The sequence below is a fragment of the Camponotus vicinus genome, unplaced genomic scaffold (genome assembly GCF_025532165.1).
Source record: "Camponotus vicinus isolate PSW18456_S1 unplaced genomic scaffold, iyCamVici1.0 SCAF_1, whole genome shotgun sequence".
In the NCBI taxonomy this organism is placed as follows: domain Eukaryota; kingdom Metazoa; phylum Arthropoda; class Insecta; order Hymenoptera; family Formicidae; genus Camponotus; species Camponotus vicinus.
In genome coordinates this window covers 7491135-7510515 of record NW_028141945.1, presented here as the reverse complement: position 1 = coordinate 7510515, position 19381 = coordinate 7491135, and the positions used below count along the sequence as shown (strand labels likewise).

General features: G+C 35.7%; 3 protein-coding genes across 10 annotated transcripts; 1 reads left to right on the top strand and 2 right to left on the bottom strand.

Moving 5' to 3' along the window:
• Positions 1–89: 89 nt before the first annotated feature.
• Betacop (coatomer subunit beta) lies at positions 90–4100 on the bottom strand. 2 transcript variants are annotated; one of them, XM_083098421.1, is made up of 9 exons: positions 4009–4100; positions 3475–3873; positions 3068–3401; positions 2682–2970; positions 2262–2602; positions 1923–2184; positions 1030–1842; positions 720–955; positions 90–659 (listed from the first exon to the last, which is right to left on the bottom strand). In XM_083098421.1, the coding sequence occupies exons 2-9, from the start codon at positions 3840–3842 to the stop codon at positions 429–431; spliced, it is 2874 nt and encodes a 957-aa protein (XP_082954547.1). In that variant the 5' UTR covers positions 3843–3873; positions 4009–4100; the 3' UTR covers positions 90–428. The 2 variants fall into 2 exon arrangements, with proteins under 2 accessions (XP_082954547.1, XP_082954542.1); XM_083098416.1 differs by lacking the exon at positions 4009–4100 and adding an exon at positions 3956–4007.
• A 798-nt stretch (positions 4101–4898) lies between these two features.
• Positions 4899–10590, top strand: LOC145971068 (uncharacterized). Of its 6 annotated transcripts, XM_083098374.1 has the most exons (7): positions 4924–5046; positions 5215–5279; positions 5363–5520; positions 8261–8480; positions 8812–9074; positions 9450–9712; positions 10257–10590. In XM_083098374.1, exons 5-7 carry the CDS (start codon positions 8864–8866, stop codon positions 10452–10454), a joined length of 672 nt encoding a protein of 223 aa, XP_082954500.1. In that variant the 5' UTR covers positions 4924–5046; positions 5215–5279; positions 5363–5520; positions 8261–8480; positions 8812–8863; the 3' UTR covers positions 10455–10590. The 6 variants fall into 6 exon arrangements, 5 of the variants coding, with proteins under 5 accessions (XP_082954487.1, XP_082954509.1, XP_082954500.1 ...); XM_083098361.1 differs by lacking the exon at positions 8261–8480 and having other exon boundaries at positions 4899–4971; XM_083098383.1 differs by lacking the exon at positions 8261–8480 and having other exon boundaries at positions 4916–4971; positions 5254–5279.
• On the bottom strand, positions 9935–15464 carry LOC145971062 (insulin-like growth factor 1). 2 transcript variants are annotated; one of them, XM_083098335.1, is made up of 3 exons: positions 14413–15464; positions 12629–12878; positions 9935–11782 (listed from the first exon to the last, which is right to left on the bottom strand). In XM_083098335.1, the coding sequence occupies exons 1-3, from the start codon at positions 14742–14744 to the stop codon at positions 11693–11695; spliced, it is 672 nt and encodes a 223-aa protein (XP_082954461.1). In that variant the 5' UTR covers positions 14745–15464; the 3' UTR covers positions 9935–11692. The 2 variants fall into 2 exon arrangements, with proteins under 2 accessions (XP_082954461.1, XP_082954465.1); XM_083098339.1 differs by having other exon boundaries at positions 12784–12878; positions 14413–15450.
• Positions 15465–19381: the final 3917 nt, after the last annotated feature.

Genomic DNA, 19381 nt, shown 5'->3' with positions numbered 1-19381 from the left:
ATTTACTATTTAAGCTATTTAATTTTTATTATGCATACATATTAAACATTAAAAACCGCAAAAATAGTTTGAGCTATAAAGAATTAATATTCTTTTCGCTAAAAGTTATTTTATTTAAAAAGTTACAGAGATGTGCATTGTTCCATATAACTATGTCAAAAAAGAATTAAAGGAACAAGGCTTACATAGATAAAGTATTGCCTATTTATTTATTACCTTGACTACTAAATATATCCTATTTATGTAGCATATTATGATAATAATGTGTCGGCAGAAAATGTAATAGTTAAACATGATATGAAATTAATGCGCACGTATATTATACAATGCGCATTTTAATATAATTGCGATACGAGCGAATGGAGAGTCCCTTTGTTTGCGAGATAATACAGTAAAAGATATCAAAAATTTAATCAAACTGACACATTTCAAGCGGCTTGCACGACCTTAGTCTGCGGGCCTTTCTGTGCTGAATTAATCTTATCGCCCAGTGACAGAGCCATGCCTTGGCTCTTGGCTCTGATACGAATATGTCCAACCACTGGTGCGTCGGGTTTATTTAACGGTTTTTCGATAGATAAATTCGCCAAGGCGTCTTCGCCGAATATCGATTTAGCATACATATTCGCCGCCATAAATCCACATTGTCCCGAGAGAGCCTACATAAACAGAAAATTGCGATTTAATAATCTGATAGAAAGTAAAAAAATTGTACGTACCTTTTCCGGCGTGAGACAACGCATATTTGTGGACTTCAACAAATGGGCAAGATACTCTCTCAAATCAGATAGAGTTGTGTTGACCGAGACTTTATTCTCCCATTCAAACTCGGCCCACATCTGGCGGAATTCCGCGTCGGTGCATGTTGCGGGAACTATATAATCCATGATATCGATGTGTATATCGTTGAGAACAACAACGCTTCTATCGGAACCCGCTCCTGATACATCATAAACTGCAAACAAAACAGAAATAGTCACGTAAATTGCATCCGCCAGAATCGGCAACTTTCCAATCTAAATTGCTTACCGATATTTCCAAATATAATTCCATTTTCCGTAGACGCGACTTTCACGTTCGCCTTGATAGAGGCGAAATCCCTCGGTGCGAGTACGATGGGTTGCGGTCTCTCTACCAGTTTCAGATCACCCATAGTGGCCAGTTCCAAGGTACAGTTCTGCAGAGTATCTTCCGTTTGATTGACTATCAATACGTCAAGCACGATATCATATTGATTGACATGAACCAAGGCCTCTGCATAAACTGGATCTGAGAAACCGGTGAGCTGAGTGACTTTACTTAAAACACTCGGCGCTGGTGCGTCTCCACTAGCGCCGGGTCGTCCTGCGACAGCTGCACTGAGACTCTGCTCGAATACATCGCCAGCACCACCAGCTAAGTCGGATCCCCGACTCAACTGTAAGAATTGAATTGCATCGTCGACTTGGACAATGCTGCCCGGTTTTTCTTTGGCTTTTTGATTTTGCGAGTCCTCTTCCGCTTTCGCAGTCAACATCCTGCCAAGAGCATCGCGACATCCGTCGGTGAAAACTTTTTGTACAATTGGTGTTGGACAAGCGAGTGATCTAAGGCACAAAGAGATCCTTTCCGCATCATCGTGTGTCATCGCTTTCATGGGAAGACCTGAACGGCCTAACTGTAGCATACTGGACATTATGAGCATCGCCTCCGCTTGCAATCTGTTGCTCTTTTGAATGTTAGTTTCAAGCGTTTTATAACGAAGTGCTAATTTTGCCAATGTAGTAGCCAAGGACGCGCCGATGAAGAAATCACCTTCCATCATATATTGTACTAACGCTGGTCGCTTCTCCTCTTTTTTTCCTAATAAATTAATTCAAATTTATAATATATATAAAATGTAATATACATGAAATATTGCTTAAAAAGTAAAAATTACTCACGTGCAGATGTAGCACTAAAAGCACTTTGAGTCGCGTATGTCCCATCAGATGTGACAAGTTGTGTTGGTGCAGCTTGTGAGTTACCATCTTCAGATTTTTCGCCGGCTTGACGTTTATTTTCTGCCTCAAGCAACGGCAATTCGCCTAATGCTGCACGTACGCGGCCCATCACGGCTTCTATATCTTCTTTCGATGTGGCGTATTCGCCAAGAATCCAAAGCGCGGCCCTGTGCACTTTTACGGACCGTATATGAGGGAATACCTAATTCATTAAAATTAAAATTAGATTCCGTTTATTATGCCAATTATATTTAATGATGCACTAAATCATATATACACCTCTAAAAGTTTCTCCACAATCAATGGTCTAAGATTCTCGAATCTCTGTATAGCTTCACGAACAAATACAAGAACATCTGTAGCGGCCGCCTCGTTACTCTCTGATAGAAAATCTGTCAATACGGGAATCACGGTGGCAGCAACATCCGCAAACTTCATGGAACAAGCATGAAGGGTTCGTACCAAGAGTTGACGGTATCTACCAGCATCTTCATGCTCTCCGCCAGCTGTCCTAAGAACTTCCTTTTTTAAAAGTTGAACCATTTCCTCGATGGTACGAGTTGTGACCAAATCCATAGCCAGAGCTAAGGTCTTAGTTCTGACTTCTAAAGCTGGTGATCCTATTTACAGTAAATAATAATAATAGTAGTAGCATATAGAAGTTCCATTAGCACAATGTATTATTGTAATTATCAATACCTAAAACACGAAGCACATCCATCACAAGATCTTGAAGTACTCTTTCATAAACAGGGCTGTCTTTCATTGCGATTAGTCGGTCGAGTACAATGAGCTTGACATTGTTATCACTTTCTTTAACAACCAATTCGATATAGCAGGAGGCTGCAGCTTTGATCGCTGTTGGTGCACTGGAAAGAGTTACCAGTGTGCCAGCTGCTTCGTAACGCACTGCAGCACTAGGTGAATTTAGTAGACTGTAAATACATCTGATAAAGCGTGCCCTTTCTGATGGATTCGCAAGACAAACCTAGAACGGAATAATTTATTATAATATTAATAATTTGTGTCATTAAAGACAAATTATGCGCATTCATGCTTTAATAATAAATTTTATTTATTTATACCTTATATATTAACTCAACAATAACCAACTGTAGTATGTCGCCAAAACTAGGTACTTGATCGAGACATGCAGCTAAATAAGCGAGAGCTCTGTTCTGATCAGCATGCAACAACATTAGGAATGCATTTCTTCTGCATGACATATCTTGCTCTCCTTCTAAATATTTTGCTATCAATTCTGGAGCATCTGGTATAAGAAATTCAAAGTTTCTATAAATAGTAAAAATAGCAAGTACTGCATTGCGTCTGACATAAGAGTGTCTATGCTCTAAACAAGCAATTATCGCCGGCATCAGTGGCTCGAGAAGTTCTGGCTCCTTCAGTTTGCACAAAAATCTACAAATAATAAAAGATTATATACAATTTCTTATTCTTATAATATGACATATATTTCTGGTCACTTCTATACCTGAGAGTAGATCCCCTGACAAATTCATTGGGATGCTGTAAATCTTTCCTATATGCATCGCATACCAGGATCATCTCCTGCAGGAGCTTGCCATCGGCAGAAGTTTTTGGTACAATCTCCCAGAATATCAACAGCAGCTTCTTGATAGTGTGATTCTGCAGAGGTAGGACAAATCTGATAATCGTCATCAGCAGTCCCGGTAATCTTTCACCGCTCAAGATCATGTGAATGGTTTTCTTAAGCGCGTCGATTTTCGTCTGAACACTTCCTTTCTCAAGATCCTGCTTCAGCTGGAGCTCGTTCAGCGGCTCCGTATCGGTCGGAATATTTATCAGAGTGTAACACGGCTGCTCGGTTATTGTACTCATTTTCTCGGTTCTTCGTGAATGGAGCACGTATCTACAATTAAAATTGAGAAATACACGTGACAATGCTCGATCTGTCAAAATTTACTCATTTAAATATCGTTTAAAGGACGAACGCAAAGAAAAACGGTATGCGCAGAGAGGTTTCTCTCTGGTATGCGTGTCTTACGTGTCAATCTGCGAGCAGAGGAGAGGGGCCACGCTGCTTTTTCATGGAACGCTTTACTACACTAGCGGCGCGTACGTCTATTTACGTCACCTGGAACTACATGGCCATATCCACTTTTCGATGCCATGATAAAACAGTCGGTTATTTCATAATAACAACCCAGATAAATATATGACCGACCCACCCTGATCGGCGATATCTATCTGAACAGAGGTTTCATGCAGCTGGTATCTCTTCAAGTTGTCCGACAGAGGTCTCCACAGTCTCGCTTACATAATTATGAATGAATGAAAAGTGTATTACTTGTTTTGTGAACATATTAGCCTAATAGGCATGTACCTGGCTAAACTTCTTTTTCTTTTGCCAATAAATAACAATTATGAATGAATGGATGAATGATACATACATATATGTATGAATGAATTTAATGTACGAATGACTTTTCAATACTGTCGATATTTGACGATCCATGTGGAAACTTAAGGATGCATTTTACACACAAATACATTATATTCACACAAAACTACCGTACTGATGAAATTGCGAGATTATTATTCATGGTTTAAAACTAAACTTTCTTGCTTCAGACTTGATTTTCTTTCGATTCACAAACACAGCACATACATATAAACACACAGAATATAAAGGGAAAGAAATATTTGATATGTACGGGATGTTATGTTTTTATATTTAAAAATAATAATTAAATTATACATACATATATAAATTACATTAATAGAAGTATATATATATTTTTTCTTAAATACTAGATATTACAAGCGTGCTACGAGCGCCATTTATTATATATATATATATATATATATATATATATATATATATATATATACACAGGGTGTCCCATGGGATTGTGTTGAAACCAATCAACTGTCATTTGCGAATGCATGTAGTTATTGACATGGCTAAAGCTGCGTTGAAAAAAGGAAAGTCTGCAATTTTGAATGGGTATAAATTGAATTGAACAGAATGTTTGCATATCAGTGTATTTATTCATGAAAAATATGCCAATATTTAAGTAAAGTTGAGTAAACTAGTGATAAATATAAATATTTTCGAAGTGCGCACCATTTGAATCGATACAGAATTCAATTCTTTTACGAAAACTCGTAAAAACTTTCTCTAACATATCGTCTTTTATGTTATTGACAACTTTTTAATCGCTGCAACTAAATCTGGAACTGTTTCCAGGTTTCCAGAATAACAATTGTCTTTAATGTACCCCCAAAGAAAGTAATCACATGGATTCAAATCCGGTGAGTATGGTGGCCATTCTAGACCCTCTTGGGCAAATTTCGAATATCCCAGGCCGATGACTCGATTACCATAAACTTTATAGATGGTTTCGAAGACCTCCTTGGTTCTGTGTGGTGTCGCTCCATCCTGCATGAAATTATATCCTCTGATCAGGCCTCTTTTCTTTGCATGAGGGAAGAATTTTTTTTCGAGAAGCTGCTTGTAACTTTCACCAGTGACCGTTGATTCGAAGAATTGCAGGTAAATTCCTTTGACCGAGATCGCAGCCCATACCATTATTTTTAATGGATGCAATGGTTCAGCGAGAGAAACGTTGGGATTTTCCGACCCCCAAAATCGATAGTTCTGCTTATTCACATAACCATTGAGCCAGAAATGTGCCTCGTCCGTATAAATTATTAATTTTTCATCAAGTTCTCCATCCTCAAACATTCCATTTATTGTTTTGCAAAATTCGATTCGTTTTGCCATAGCGCGTTCGGTTAGCAATTGATGCGAGGTTATTTTATACGAATGTATATTCAGGAAATGTTTTAAAATCCTGTGCAACGTTGTTTTCGATATTTTAAGCGCTTGAGCACCTTTCCGAATGGATGCATTTGGATTTTGTTCGAAATAATTCTTAACCTTGTCAATATTTTTTTATACGGCAATAGATGCAAACGGACCTGGCAGATCATGTCTACGGTCTTGAATTGTTCCATATTGCATGAAATTATCGATAATTCTGTCAAAAACAACACAAAAATTGATTTTAATGGAGATTTATTGCCGAAAAATGAAGTAATGTAACGCATAAATTTAAATAAATGATCAATTCTAACCACTTAAGTGTCGTTTCGCTCGTAACTTTATGCGTTCCGTACTTAGAACGAAACCCCTTAAAAGCATTGCTATATATTTTTCCTCTAGAAAAGAACACTCGATGAGGTAAATCTTTTCTTCCGTAGTTAAATTATTCATTTTGACGTGCTCGAACTTGCTTCTATCACAGCCAAAATAAAATTGCGAACCTTCAAATAGTCGATCGTTAACTGTAAGATCCTATCTGAAGTCACGGAGGAGCGTATCAACTCTATAGTTTCAACACAATCCCATGGGACACCCTGTATATATATATATATATATATATATATATATATATATATATATATATACAGGGTGTCCTAGACCACCCGTACACCCCTTTTCTTTCAAAAACTAAGCATTTTAGAGAAAAATGTTTCAGACAAAAGTTGTTTGGTTTCGAGGGGGCCATAAGATGGTACCATTGGTTTGACCTTGAAGAGTCATTTGAAGGTCACGTGAAGGTCACTTCAATTTTTTTTAATGGAATACCCTATATATTTTTGCACATTCTTGTAGCTCATCTCGAGAGCTTTCCAAAACACTATAATTAAGTTAGTTTTCATTAAGTACTTTCCGAGTTATGAGGCTTGAAATAATTTCTTAATTTTACGTAAATCATAAAATATCTTGTAAAATATTCATTTTTCGATTATCTTACCTTAATACTTTTATGTACAAAATAATGAGAGGAATCAATTGGTGTAAAGAAAACACATAGTTGTTTCGAAGAAAAAATATGTAATTTGTAATTAACAATTACATATTTTTTCTTAAAAATAACTGTGTTTCTTTTACACCAATTGATTCCTCTTATTATTTTGTACATAAAAGTATTAAGGTAAGATAATCGAAAAATGAATATTTTACAAGATATTTTACGGTTTATGTAAAATTAAGAAATTATTTCAAGCCTCATAACTCAAAAAGTTCTTAACGAAAAGGTACTTAATTATAGTGTTTTGGAAAGTTCTCGAGATAAGCTACAAGAATGTGCAAAAATAAATAGGGTATTCCATTTAAAAAAATTGAAGTGACCTTCACGTGACCTTCAAATGACTCTTCAAGGTCAAACCAATGGTGCCATCTTATGGCCCCCAAAGAAACAAACAACTTTTGTGGGAAAATTTTTTCTCTGTCATGCTTTGCCAACGAGATAATTGGGATTATAGATTAAAATGACTCACCGTGTATATATATATGTATATAAAATTAGAAATCATTACATGTAGTGTGTCTAATTGTAAAATGGTTTTATGTATATAATAATTTCAAAAAATTTTTATATGTATTATAATTTTAAGAATTAAATATATATATGTATATAATAATTTTAATTAGAAAACATTATATGTAGTTTGTCTGAAATTATTATATGTATATGTATAAAAAAATTTTTTATACTATATTATATGGAATATGGATATATTGTATGGATTTTTATACTATATTATATGGAATATATATTATATAGAAAAGGATAAACTATAGAATAATAAAGTCATTAAAGTCAATAAATTGTATTACAAAATAATAATAATAATTTAAGAAATGAACCGTACGCGTGTGATATTTAATCACACAATAATATTTAGAATTAGATAAAAAATTGATTGAAAACTATGTCTGATTATCTCTTGTTCATTTTTCCTTGTACGTATCACTATTATAAATTTTATTCACGCAAGTGCTTCGACATCAAAATATCCATACAGAATATTGGAGCAATAATATTGATACGAGTATTAATCATGTTATAAATTATCATAATATGGATATTAATCATGTAAACAATATGAGTATTAATTAGTAAGATTATTTATAATAATTATTAAGAATAATTAATAAGGTTACTTAATTAGTAAAATTATTTATTTTAATGCAGACATTAATTAATTAGATTATTTCGTAATTAATTATATTTAGAAAAAAATCTTAATTACAAAATTATCTTACAAACACAACTTTAAATTATAACTTAACTTACTAATTTAAAGCTCCACAATTATTTATAGTAATATTATTTAAAAATTATTTAGTAGTAATTATCTATATTAACGTACAAATTATAAAAATAATAAAATTATATAAAAATAAATTTTTTCCTTATCGTCTTTAATCATCAATCATTTAGAAAGTGATTACGCGCCTTCGCAAGCACGTGTCATTAAGCGCAAATCTCGCAGATAATTTTCTGTAACACGCGCAAGAATATGCAATTTCAACATCGTGCAGAACATTCCATCCTCGTATCAATTGACACCCACGCAGCAAGAAATAAGGCCATTTATTACCCGCACGAAATTGCTGCACTATGTAATAATTCTATGCTGAGAGCCACATTTAACTCCATTGTAATTAATAAATAATCTGTTATGTATCTTCTACGAATTTTGTTGTGAAATCTGTATTTCAAAAGAAATATATAATATACATATATGTATTGCTAAGAAAAAGATATATATCTCGAAACTTTTCGTCTCGTTATCTATGATTTCATTATGAATTCCTCGCGAAAATACTTCTCATCGACTATTCGATAATAATTAACATTCACGTACGTGCATAGTAATATAAATAAAAGTATATAAATATACATGATTACACAAATGTAATTTCGACACGTATATTCGGATAAGAATATTGTTAAAAGTGCGATGACTCTTAACTTCGGATTTTGTGTAGCGCGAGCAGTACCGGATAATCGAAGCCAGTCGGATCAAACTGCAATTTAAAAATGCATCTACATCGTAGCGAAGTGCATTGGATCGCGCTAATTTTCATAATTACGTGTGGGATCTCGTGGGCTAGCACACAATGCAAGACAATCGTGATGGATGTGCACATGAAGAAGTGCAGGCTCGGTGCTAGAGTCAAAAGAGGCATGGAAAAATTCGATCTCCAGAAGTACGACGAAAAATACGAATCGAAGAGACAAGAGCAGCCTGGTGAGTGATCTCCTATCAAAGATATTTATAAACATTTTATATATTTGTTAATGAAGTATGCAAAAAGAGAAATATTTATTGAAATAAACATGCGATGTAGATTGTTTTCTCATTTGGTCAAGTTTTAAATTACCTGTAAACTTTTAAAATATCTTTCTACAATCAAATAGACAACGAGAAGCCAATTATAAAATTGATAAGAGTTGTCGAGCATTCAACATTTAAATCGTTTAATAGAATAAATATTGTTGAACAAAAACTATGGTGTTTTAGAGTAGAAAATAGAACGCTTCGTCATCTCATCAGAGTGACTTTTCTTTCAACAGAATATTGATCTATTCAAGATTAACGCACGACAATCGCGTTTTCTTCCAGACTACTACCCCTGGCCGAATGATTCAGTGTCTCACGGTGTTCCGCAGAAAAGACAGCTGTCATCCGGACTAATCACCGGCGATATCGCTCTGCCGATCGTGGCGGAGGCTATAAACGGCGCTGCCAAAGCCAGGGCGCACATCGTGTCCGGGACAGGATATTACGATCCAAGTCTGTTAAGACCTACTTTCGGTCGATCAGGATATTATTCCCTGATGCCTTATCCGCTTGACAGGAGGAGTGTTACACCCTTCCGCACCCCGGTAAGCCAATCGCTTCTGAAATCCATTCCGCTCTTTGGGAAATGGAATCCAGTCAATCCATCAAGATCAATATTGCGATCCATCATACTTCTGTGAAAATATCATAGCCTGAAAAACGCTTCATGACGTTATCCATTTCTGTATAATCCCTGGAAAGAGGAACGATAACGAAATAATAAAATCGATAACTCACAATGAAATAAAAACAATGGACAATAAAAATATTCTATAACGCCTTTACTTGTGTAATTAACAAATGCAACTGTCTTCAATGCAAATTTTTCCGACGATAACATACAGCGCTTCAGCATCTCCCATTTCCGACTTACAAAAATAAAATAAACGACTGAATCAAAATATTTTACAATTTTAATAATTTTGACAATGTCATACTTTACGTAACTAACATGATTAATATTATAATAAAAATGTATTAATAAATAATTAATCAACTTGAGAAATAAAGATAGTATCATAGATTAAATAAAACTAATGATATAAAATTGAATATAAAAGCAATAAAAAGTGGCATAATGTTTGACAGGCCTTTAACGACGATCTCGAGCTTAATGACGAAGAACTGGACGAACTGTATAATGATATCTACGAAAGATCACCAAGAGCTTCGAAACAAGAGGCTTGGAGAATTTTTTTAGAAACAGCTTCGAAATGCTGTCAAAATGTCGACAAGTGTCTTAAAGAAACGATGCGCATACCTTGTTTAGCAAGTCAAATGTCTTAAGATTAAGACTCGACAACTTTCGAAATTAGCGCTTCCTTAAAAGAGTACATAAATAAAACTTTATAAATCCATTGTCAAATTCATTCTTTTATATTTGTTAATTATTAAATTAGTTAATTAAATAAGTTTTTTTACTTCAAAATAAGGTATTCCACAAAATAAATAATAAATTGGTTAGCTCGTATAAATGTTTATTGGTCGCTATTATTGATGCAGATATCAAGTGAAATATTCGGATGAAATATTCGCGAGTAAGATTCACGCTATACTATGCGTCGTGATAAAATTCCTATCTATAACTAGTGTGAATTCTAAATCTATGTCTTTATTAAAAACTACAATTCCATTTAAATCTCATCCATTCGCTGGTGGACTCGTTAATAAAGTACACGTTTATCGGGGATGTGTATTTCAAGTTGGAGTTTGTAACTTAAATCTTAAATCTACAACAAAAATTTTAATACTAATGAGATCATCAGTCGTCAATAAAACTAAGATCACTGGCGAATATTCGAGTTGTCGAGCGCTAAAAACGCTTACGTTGAAATCACTTATTTAAAGTCTTCTTTTTCTCTGCGAGATCACGACCCGATTGTCCCGAATTGCATTCTAACTCAAGATCATCACAATTATATTCGATATAGTCCGTGATATAGTTCATCTCGAGTCGCCATCGAATTTCACTATTTCTTTAATGACATTGTTATTGACATTAAAAGAAAGCGTCATCGGAAAAACCACATCCTTTCCCATCAATATATCGAGCTTCTTTCCTCCATCGTGAATTTCTTCGTGTTCAAAATTGCGATTGTGGCGGGTGACTCTCTCTTTGCGCCGCTGACACGTTTCATCGCTGATTTGATCTACTAAATGCGTGATAGGACATTCTATACTTGCTATGAATAATTTTCCTCCACGCAGATTCCCTTCCTTCAGAAAGGAAAAAAAACATTTCCTTTCTTTTAGGAATTTCAATTTCCTTTTCCTCTTCGTGAAATTCATTCATGGCGAAATATCTGTCCCAAATTCCGTTTGTTTTTTTTTTCTCTAGTGATCATCCGTGTGCAAACTTCATAATTGTTTCAGCGATGCGCCGAATGGAGTGACAGGTGGGAGAATGGCATGAAGAAAAAAATGAGTTCTATGAGTACCGCTTCTCACATAAATCGCATCTCCTGGAACTCCTCGTGTGAACGACCGGCTATTGATTGCATTGTTTTTAGTACCTCAACGTTGCATTACGATATAGTGGGAGACGACGTAGGCTTGTTTGTCGGCGACGATGTCACAAATTGATTATCTAAAAGTTTAGCCTCACGGCGAGAAACCTGCAACGACAGAAATGTATACACGTTACGATCGTTTTTGTTTTTTTGTGTTTTTTTTCCATTAATATCAAAAATTTAGTCGAAAACTTATTTTTTATTCCTAAACTATCTGCACTAATGTACACTAAATGAAAATAAAATAGATCAATATTTAGAAGTTGGAAGAAAGAATGGAGAAACAAAAAGTACAGTCAATTTAAGAATAATAAACAAACCTCGAAACAAAAGACAATGCAAAAGAGATCATTAATTATCTGAAGCTGCGTTGCAATCTCAATCTCAATGAAAAATGCCCAACATCATGCAACATTAAAAAAATACAATGTCATTTATCTGTAATTATTTTTGGATGCGAAGCATAAGTTATTTTTATGATTGAAAAGTAATGTACAAAGAGAAGCAGAAACAGCAAAGCATGACACCGTAAACAAGAATATATCATATCAAGTATGTTTACAATTCTGAGAGTGCAATTAAAGATATTTGCATAAATAACAAGAATTTAGACTAAATAAAGATAATTCATACAGTCTGAAGCGTACGAAATCAAGAGTTTTGTTTTTTACTAAAATTTAAAAGAAAGATATTAATATTACAATAAAAATTCAGCCGTTAAATGAACATTTCAAAATTCTAGTTTCTCAAATTTAGCAGATGTGTGCCGGATGATCATTGCATAAATATCCGCAGTGCATGCATTACGTGTTTCGAAGCGCAGATTCGCAAATTTTGTCGAATATAATAAAAATGCCATTAATTCCAATGAGATTACGTGACGAGGACACGGCAAAAATATTATAAGTGTTAATAGGCAAGCAATGACATCATGACGTTTTGTGAAAGCACCTTGCCAGCTCGCCGACACTCCAGACGCCGACGACGGCATCTGCAGTGCCTGCTGCGGTGTCGCTTTTTCACATCAGGTTTCCCCTTGCATTCATCATCAATATTGCGACCACCTTTCCCCCTGTGCCGTTCCCTTTTCAAATCATCGACCTTACGTTTTTTCGTACCGACGTGTTCCGTCCCCGATCTCTGCTCCGACGATGTCATCGAGAAAGGTAGATTCACTACACTTCCCATGTATGACTCTCCTCTGGAAAAAATAAAGAGAAGAAATAAATAAATAATTTGCGTAGAATAGGCACGAATATCTAAAAATTTTACACAATATTATTCTGTAATGCTTCATCCCTCTTAGACTAGTTACTTAATTATCAACCCCCATCAATTATTATCCTTGTTAAGTGTTTACGATGGAGTTTTTGATCTGCGAAATTCATATTAGATCGTCGACCCTAAAATCGAGTTTAACGAGCCCAAAATAACGCGATAAACGAGTCAGCCTTAAAAATGGCAATAATATCGCTAGATACGAAAACGCAGATTTGTATGGACAAAGAGTTTTGTAAACATTTGTGTTCAGAGATTTGATTAAAATTTGAGGAAAAAAACAAGTTGAATAATTTGATAAATTCATGGGGCATTATCACGAAAACAACGAAAGGAGGACGAAAGAAAGAGAAGCTGATGGGAAAGAAGAAAAAATTATATACGCATGATACGCGAGTTGTCCTAGTACTTCGGACTAACCTTCTATCTGTAAAGAAAGTTTATATAGAACCGTGAACTTTGGGAGGTGCAGAGATTATCACCGAGGCCATGATAACACGCGGCTTCGCTCTATCTCTCTTTCTTTCTCTTCGATATTAGTGTAACTCACTCTCTCAGAAAGAGTACGATCTCCTATCCATTGCTTTAAGAGCTGACATTCGATGAAGATCACCTACTATTCAGCTGACAGCGTGCGAGAGAAATGATTCAACATCGATATAAATAATTACATAAATAATTACATAAGTTTGTTACATATTATATAATTACATATAATCGGTTATTTATACGCGATCATATTTAATCGCCCCTCTGTTATAAATGAAATCTACTTATCGACGACGACAAAACGTGTGATAAGTGATATACACTTTGCGATTATGCGAAAAATTAATCGACGAGCGACAAAATTTACTGGATACTAAAATATCAGCTATCAGTACCAATATCTTTTTCTATTCGCATTTGAAATATCTAAATATCTTTTTAAAAATATATATTCACATACGACTTAAAGGGGTATATAATAAAATTCTTCTAAATTTATTAGTCTATTAATAAATTTACTAATTTATTAACATATTAATAATATATTAATAAATTAACTTACAAAGTTAATTAACTTACAAGATATAAAAATTGAACAAAATATTGTGTCAAAATTATGTGTAAACGCGCGCTCGGATTCGATTATCTTACTAAAGAAAAGTCTTTATTTATAATTAGGAAAATTAATAAATACAGTAGAATGAAAAGAATTACGATGATACACAATAAAATATATGAATACGGAAAAAATTAAAAATAGAATATGTTTAATAAACAAACGATAAAGAGAAAAAGGGAAGAGAGAGAAGGAGAAAGCACAGAGACAAAAGTTGAAACGATTAACGAAGAAGAAATGTGTAAAAAATGTAATTTTCTAAGAAGAATCGGAAATAGAATTAATTTAATTTTAAAAAAAAGAAAAAAACAAATAACAAAAGAACATAAAAGACGCACTAACATCCACTCACATAACGTCGTGTCTCTCCTCGGGCAGAGGTTTGCAGTAGCGCTCGAGTTGATAGTAGCTGCACGAGTGATAACAGCACTCTTCGACAAGACCCGGCCCGGGATCGACTCTTGGCTCGTCTTCGCCGCTATACGAAAACGGCTCGTTGTAGCCACGTTCCCGACACACGAGGTATAGGGCGTCGCTTAGGCTTCTGGAGCACAGTTTCTGCATCCGGATATGCGACTTTCTCATGGTGACTTGGCTGTCGGCGATGTGCAGAATGCTCAGGAGAACCAACACGAACAGAAACACCGGTCTCGCTTTGCATGTTACACGATCGCCGTCTGTCATCTTAACGTTTCCCTCGACTCAAAGAATCACGATTAAAATCGTCAAGAAAACGTATAGAAAGACGTCTAAAGGTTCCCAGGAGTCCCGATCCTTCAAGATCCGCCGCAGGCGCATTTGCCGATCGCGTACGAGCTTGTTATTTATTAATTCTATCCAATCGTAGACCGGAAAGCCTCCTCGAGCTTGTCTTCAGTCTCAATATGCAGTCTAACGTTTGGAAGTCTTTGTTCCAAGTCTGATCTTCTCGAAGAGAAATTCTTTCTTCGTTTTCCTCTCGTTTCCCGCGATTATCCTCGTATTTGTGGAAGATCTTGCGGCGTGGACGATGCTGCGAGATCCCAAGTCTTGAAGAGACTTCCGTTGGTACCGAGTTCGTCGGTGCCACTGGTACCGGGCTGCCTCGCCACGCGGTTCTTGTTCCAGATTTCAGGGACCAGAGGGAGAGAGGTAGGATAAGGAGGGAGAAGTAGTGGAAGAGAAGTAGGAGAAGGAAGAGGGAGAGGAAAAGGAGGTGGAGGAATAGACGCTCGGTGGTAGACAGATTCTTACCGGTCATGTGGCCGGCGACACAGGGGGAGGAGGGGGAGATGGGGTCGTTAGCGGTCCAGACGCGCGCGTCCGATGGCACCAATTTGCTTTTTCGTGCCATCGTCGGAGGGACCCCACATCCCTCGCCGAAAGAGAAATTAGATGCCGAGTGGTGGATGGACGAGACGATTGGTGAAAGACGGCTGCGATTCGCTCTCTCATTTTTGGGAAACGCCACCGTCTTGCAGTCGCGATCCCCCCCGACAAAGTATCCCCCGAAATTATAATGTATTCTTTTGTGCCCGGCGCGCGGCGGGCCCAACTGTCTGACTGGCGAAGAGAGAAACGAGACTCGTTCTCCATATATATTCATTTGTCGCGCGCACCGCGCTTCATCCGCCATCCTTTCGTACCCCGACGAGGGGCGAACAAAGCGACCTTTTTTTTTCTTTTTTATTCAGGATATGAAATACCGTCTCCTCGAGACATCCCCCGTGGTAGAGTCTCGAGCTCATCGCGCCAAGATTGAGAGCGCTAGACGGTTATACTGTACCGCATTATTATGCTATTGTATCTCGCTAATGCACCATGGCACCGTCTCCTCAGAAAAAATTGCATATTACATTACGAGTTATTTTCGTCGTAGAAAAATGATAATCGTCGTTGCTTTTTTCATTTAATATATATAATTATATATATAATGAAAAAAAAAAAAATATATATATATATATGATATTTAAGTTGATCAACATTTACGTTATCAAAATTGATAAATATATATACATAAATTATGTTATCAAAACTGTTACATAAATTATGTTATCAAAATATATATAAATATTTTCTTTTACAAAATTTATCTTATTAATTAATAATATTTATTTCTCGTCGAAAAATAACATGTATCAGATTGCGCTTCGATGCACACATGAATGAAAATAAAGATTGCACTTCACGAATTTAACCGCTATCGATCACGTGCGCGATGCAAAACGGTATTTTAAACAAAAGTGGAGTAGCCGTTATTACTGTTCGATATCAATAAAGACAAACGTTATTATCTCTGAATAATTGATCGAAGATCGATAGGAGAACCAACGGATGATCGGCTCGATTCGCGCGCAAAAACACGGAAGGATCGCGTCAAGTCATCTCTGGTTCCGATCGGCGAAGACTAATTGCAAGTGTGGTCCATTAGTGGAAGCTTTAATTGATCGCCGCGCGCCTATTTTGTCCCAGCTTGATATGTCAGTCGTATTTTTCTACAGATAGAGAGGTCGCTCCTCGCGACCTCCTACCCTCGTTTCTTTCTACCGATCTTGGTAATTTCGATATCTTTCAACGAGAAAATATAAATATCCCCCGCTCAATATCTTTCTTCTATTTATAGATTCAGCTACCACGGATATTATTTCACTATTTTCGTGGAATTCTGTTATTCTAAGACAATATCGGTTTAGATATAAATACATGCATTCATATCTATATGTATATGTTATAAATATGTATAAATATTAATAATTTTTTATATAGATATATAGAATATGTATAAATATTATAATTTTTTTATATAGAAATATATATATATGTGTCATATTATTCGCTAGATGTGATACAACATATGGGAAGGAAACTGTTCTTGCATGCATATTATACAGAATATTGTATCGATTTTTTCTCATCAAAAATTTCGACGAGACCCGATGATCGAGGCAACCATCGGTGGACTTTAATCGATTAAACTTAATTTTGATTGATCCAACGGATCAACGCGCTTAAGAATCGAATTCGCCGTCATTAACACGATGACTTTTAAATGGAGAAAAAGAGACAGCTGTCCAATCTATTTATAGATTCAATACAATAATAATCGCGCGAGTGTCCGTTCGTCCGTGGACCGTAGCCGGATGGTTTGACGTTTGTGTCACGTATTTTAAAAAACACACAACAATCTCTCTCGCCTCTTACGTTACGCGCAAGGTGCCGATACGCCGAGTCGTGATCGCGGCTTGAATTTCTTTCCGGATCGCACGTTCTTGCGTGACGGCGAAGGATGTCGATGAAGCGGGACCGCCAAGGACACACGCGCGCCACGTGCTGCTGCAACTACGTGGCGATGCACTCGTGCGAGTACACACACGTGTGATTCCTAAGTGCGCGCCGGTGTTGTAATAGCGGCCACTTACCGGCCTATTGAGCCTAAGTGAACCGCCTGTGCAAAGGAGAGGAGACGCGTCCACTTTAGAAAACTTATGGAAAACTAGCCTCAAGTGATCGCACACGTGGATCGTTAGCTGTCAGGCTATCCCGCAGCCACGCGCAGCCAAGAGAGTTCGCGGACGAACTGATTCGCGGATGATGATTTGAGAACTTTACACGCGGAATTATTTCTGGAATATTAATGCACAGCGATGATAATTATTCATTTTAAACGAATTGAAAAATTTCTCCCTCAAATAATTGTATTCTTAGGTCCATATTCTGAATCCTCTTTTATCGATAAAAGTGCTTCTAAAAGTGGCCTGTAGCCAATCAAAAGGCTTATATGCCACTTTTAGAGGCACTTTTATCGATAAAAGAGGATTCAGAATATGGGCCTTAATGAATAATTTCTCCGACATGAGAAGCAGAATTTTAAGATGCGGCAGATGTATAGCTAACAGATAGCATTTTGAAAGATTTGCGTTTGTTAAAAATACGATTCTATGATCCTACACAACCTTCTTCTGTGAAGGAGTTGGCAGACGTATGGAATAGGCATATAAAATAATTATTATATATTATTATAATAGGCATATAATTATTTTCCATGTTTTCGATAAACACATTAATAATATCTTACATTTTATTTTTAACAAAAACGTTGTTAAAAACAAGCAAAGAACGCGATAAACGGTGCAAACTTTACGTAAAAAGTTTGTAAGATACCAGTAAGTTTATAAGATATCACGTGATTCTTTTATTCATAACCCAAACAATAAGATGATCCAAATATAACTCGCGATTAAGAATCCTGCAACATTAAATTATCGTGTCACTCGTAAAATTCGTGATCGTTCTTTATCGCATCCTCTATTGCGCTGTGTCCGAAAAATATTTGCCGTATCGACATTTCCTTGGAAAGATTAATTAAATCAAAACATCCAAAATTAATTAAATCGAAATAATTATTATCGCTTGTTATAGCCGGTTGCGCAAAAATATCTATCACGGCTATCAGTGACTTTCCTTTTCGCATTTTAAATCACTCCACTGTAGACTGATCGCATATTTGTCGAGGCCAAATTACATTTCATATCTGTATACATATAATATTTTATAGATACGTATAATATTTTTAGAAGCGAATTATTAGCGAATGTGAATCATGCAAGGAAAATGATTGTTTTATCTGCGCGCGCGATAAAGTATTCTTATAATACATTTATGGTATGTCTCTCTCTGTCAGATATATTTTTTAATAATCTTTATTAATAATCTGATAAAAATTCCCATTATTTATTATAAATTGTCAGCTGTATACAAATAGGAAATTAAGTAGATAACTGCATCTATTTCATCTTTCAACAGAGTTTCGCATGTTATTTGTGTACTAAAACTTCGTATAATTCATAATATAAATATATGATCACAGTTGATGCTGTAATTGCAAAAATATCCGGAAATATTTACGACTCTATAAGACAAATATATATTCAGACATATAAGCGTCAATAACAATTAATTAGAAGATTAATAATGACAAGATACTAATTAATTAGAGGGAAATTGCATGCAATTTTAAACGCTAATTGACGCGTCTCGCGGCGATTATTATGTCGAAAGAGGGATGAAAATTGAGTCGAGTTACCCGATCGGCACCGCAGTCGAAAGAGAAACGATTCGATAAGTAATCGCAATGGAAAATAAGCGCGTTATGGAACGGGCATCGGTCGTCTATTATTAACAACGAGCTATCGCCACACGAGCAACAATATAATAACAATTAATATATATAACTGAAGCTTCTATCTTTCTCTCTCTCTCTCTCTCTCTTTCTCGTTAGCTTCTCTTTATCGGACACAATATGACATCTCATCAATTTTTATGATGTTTTCTGCGCGAACGAG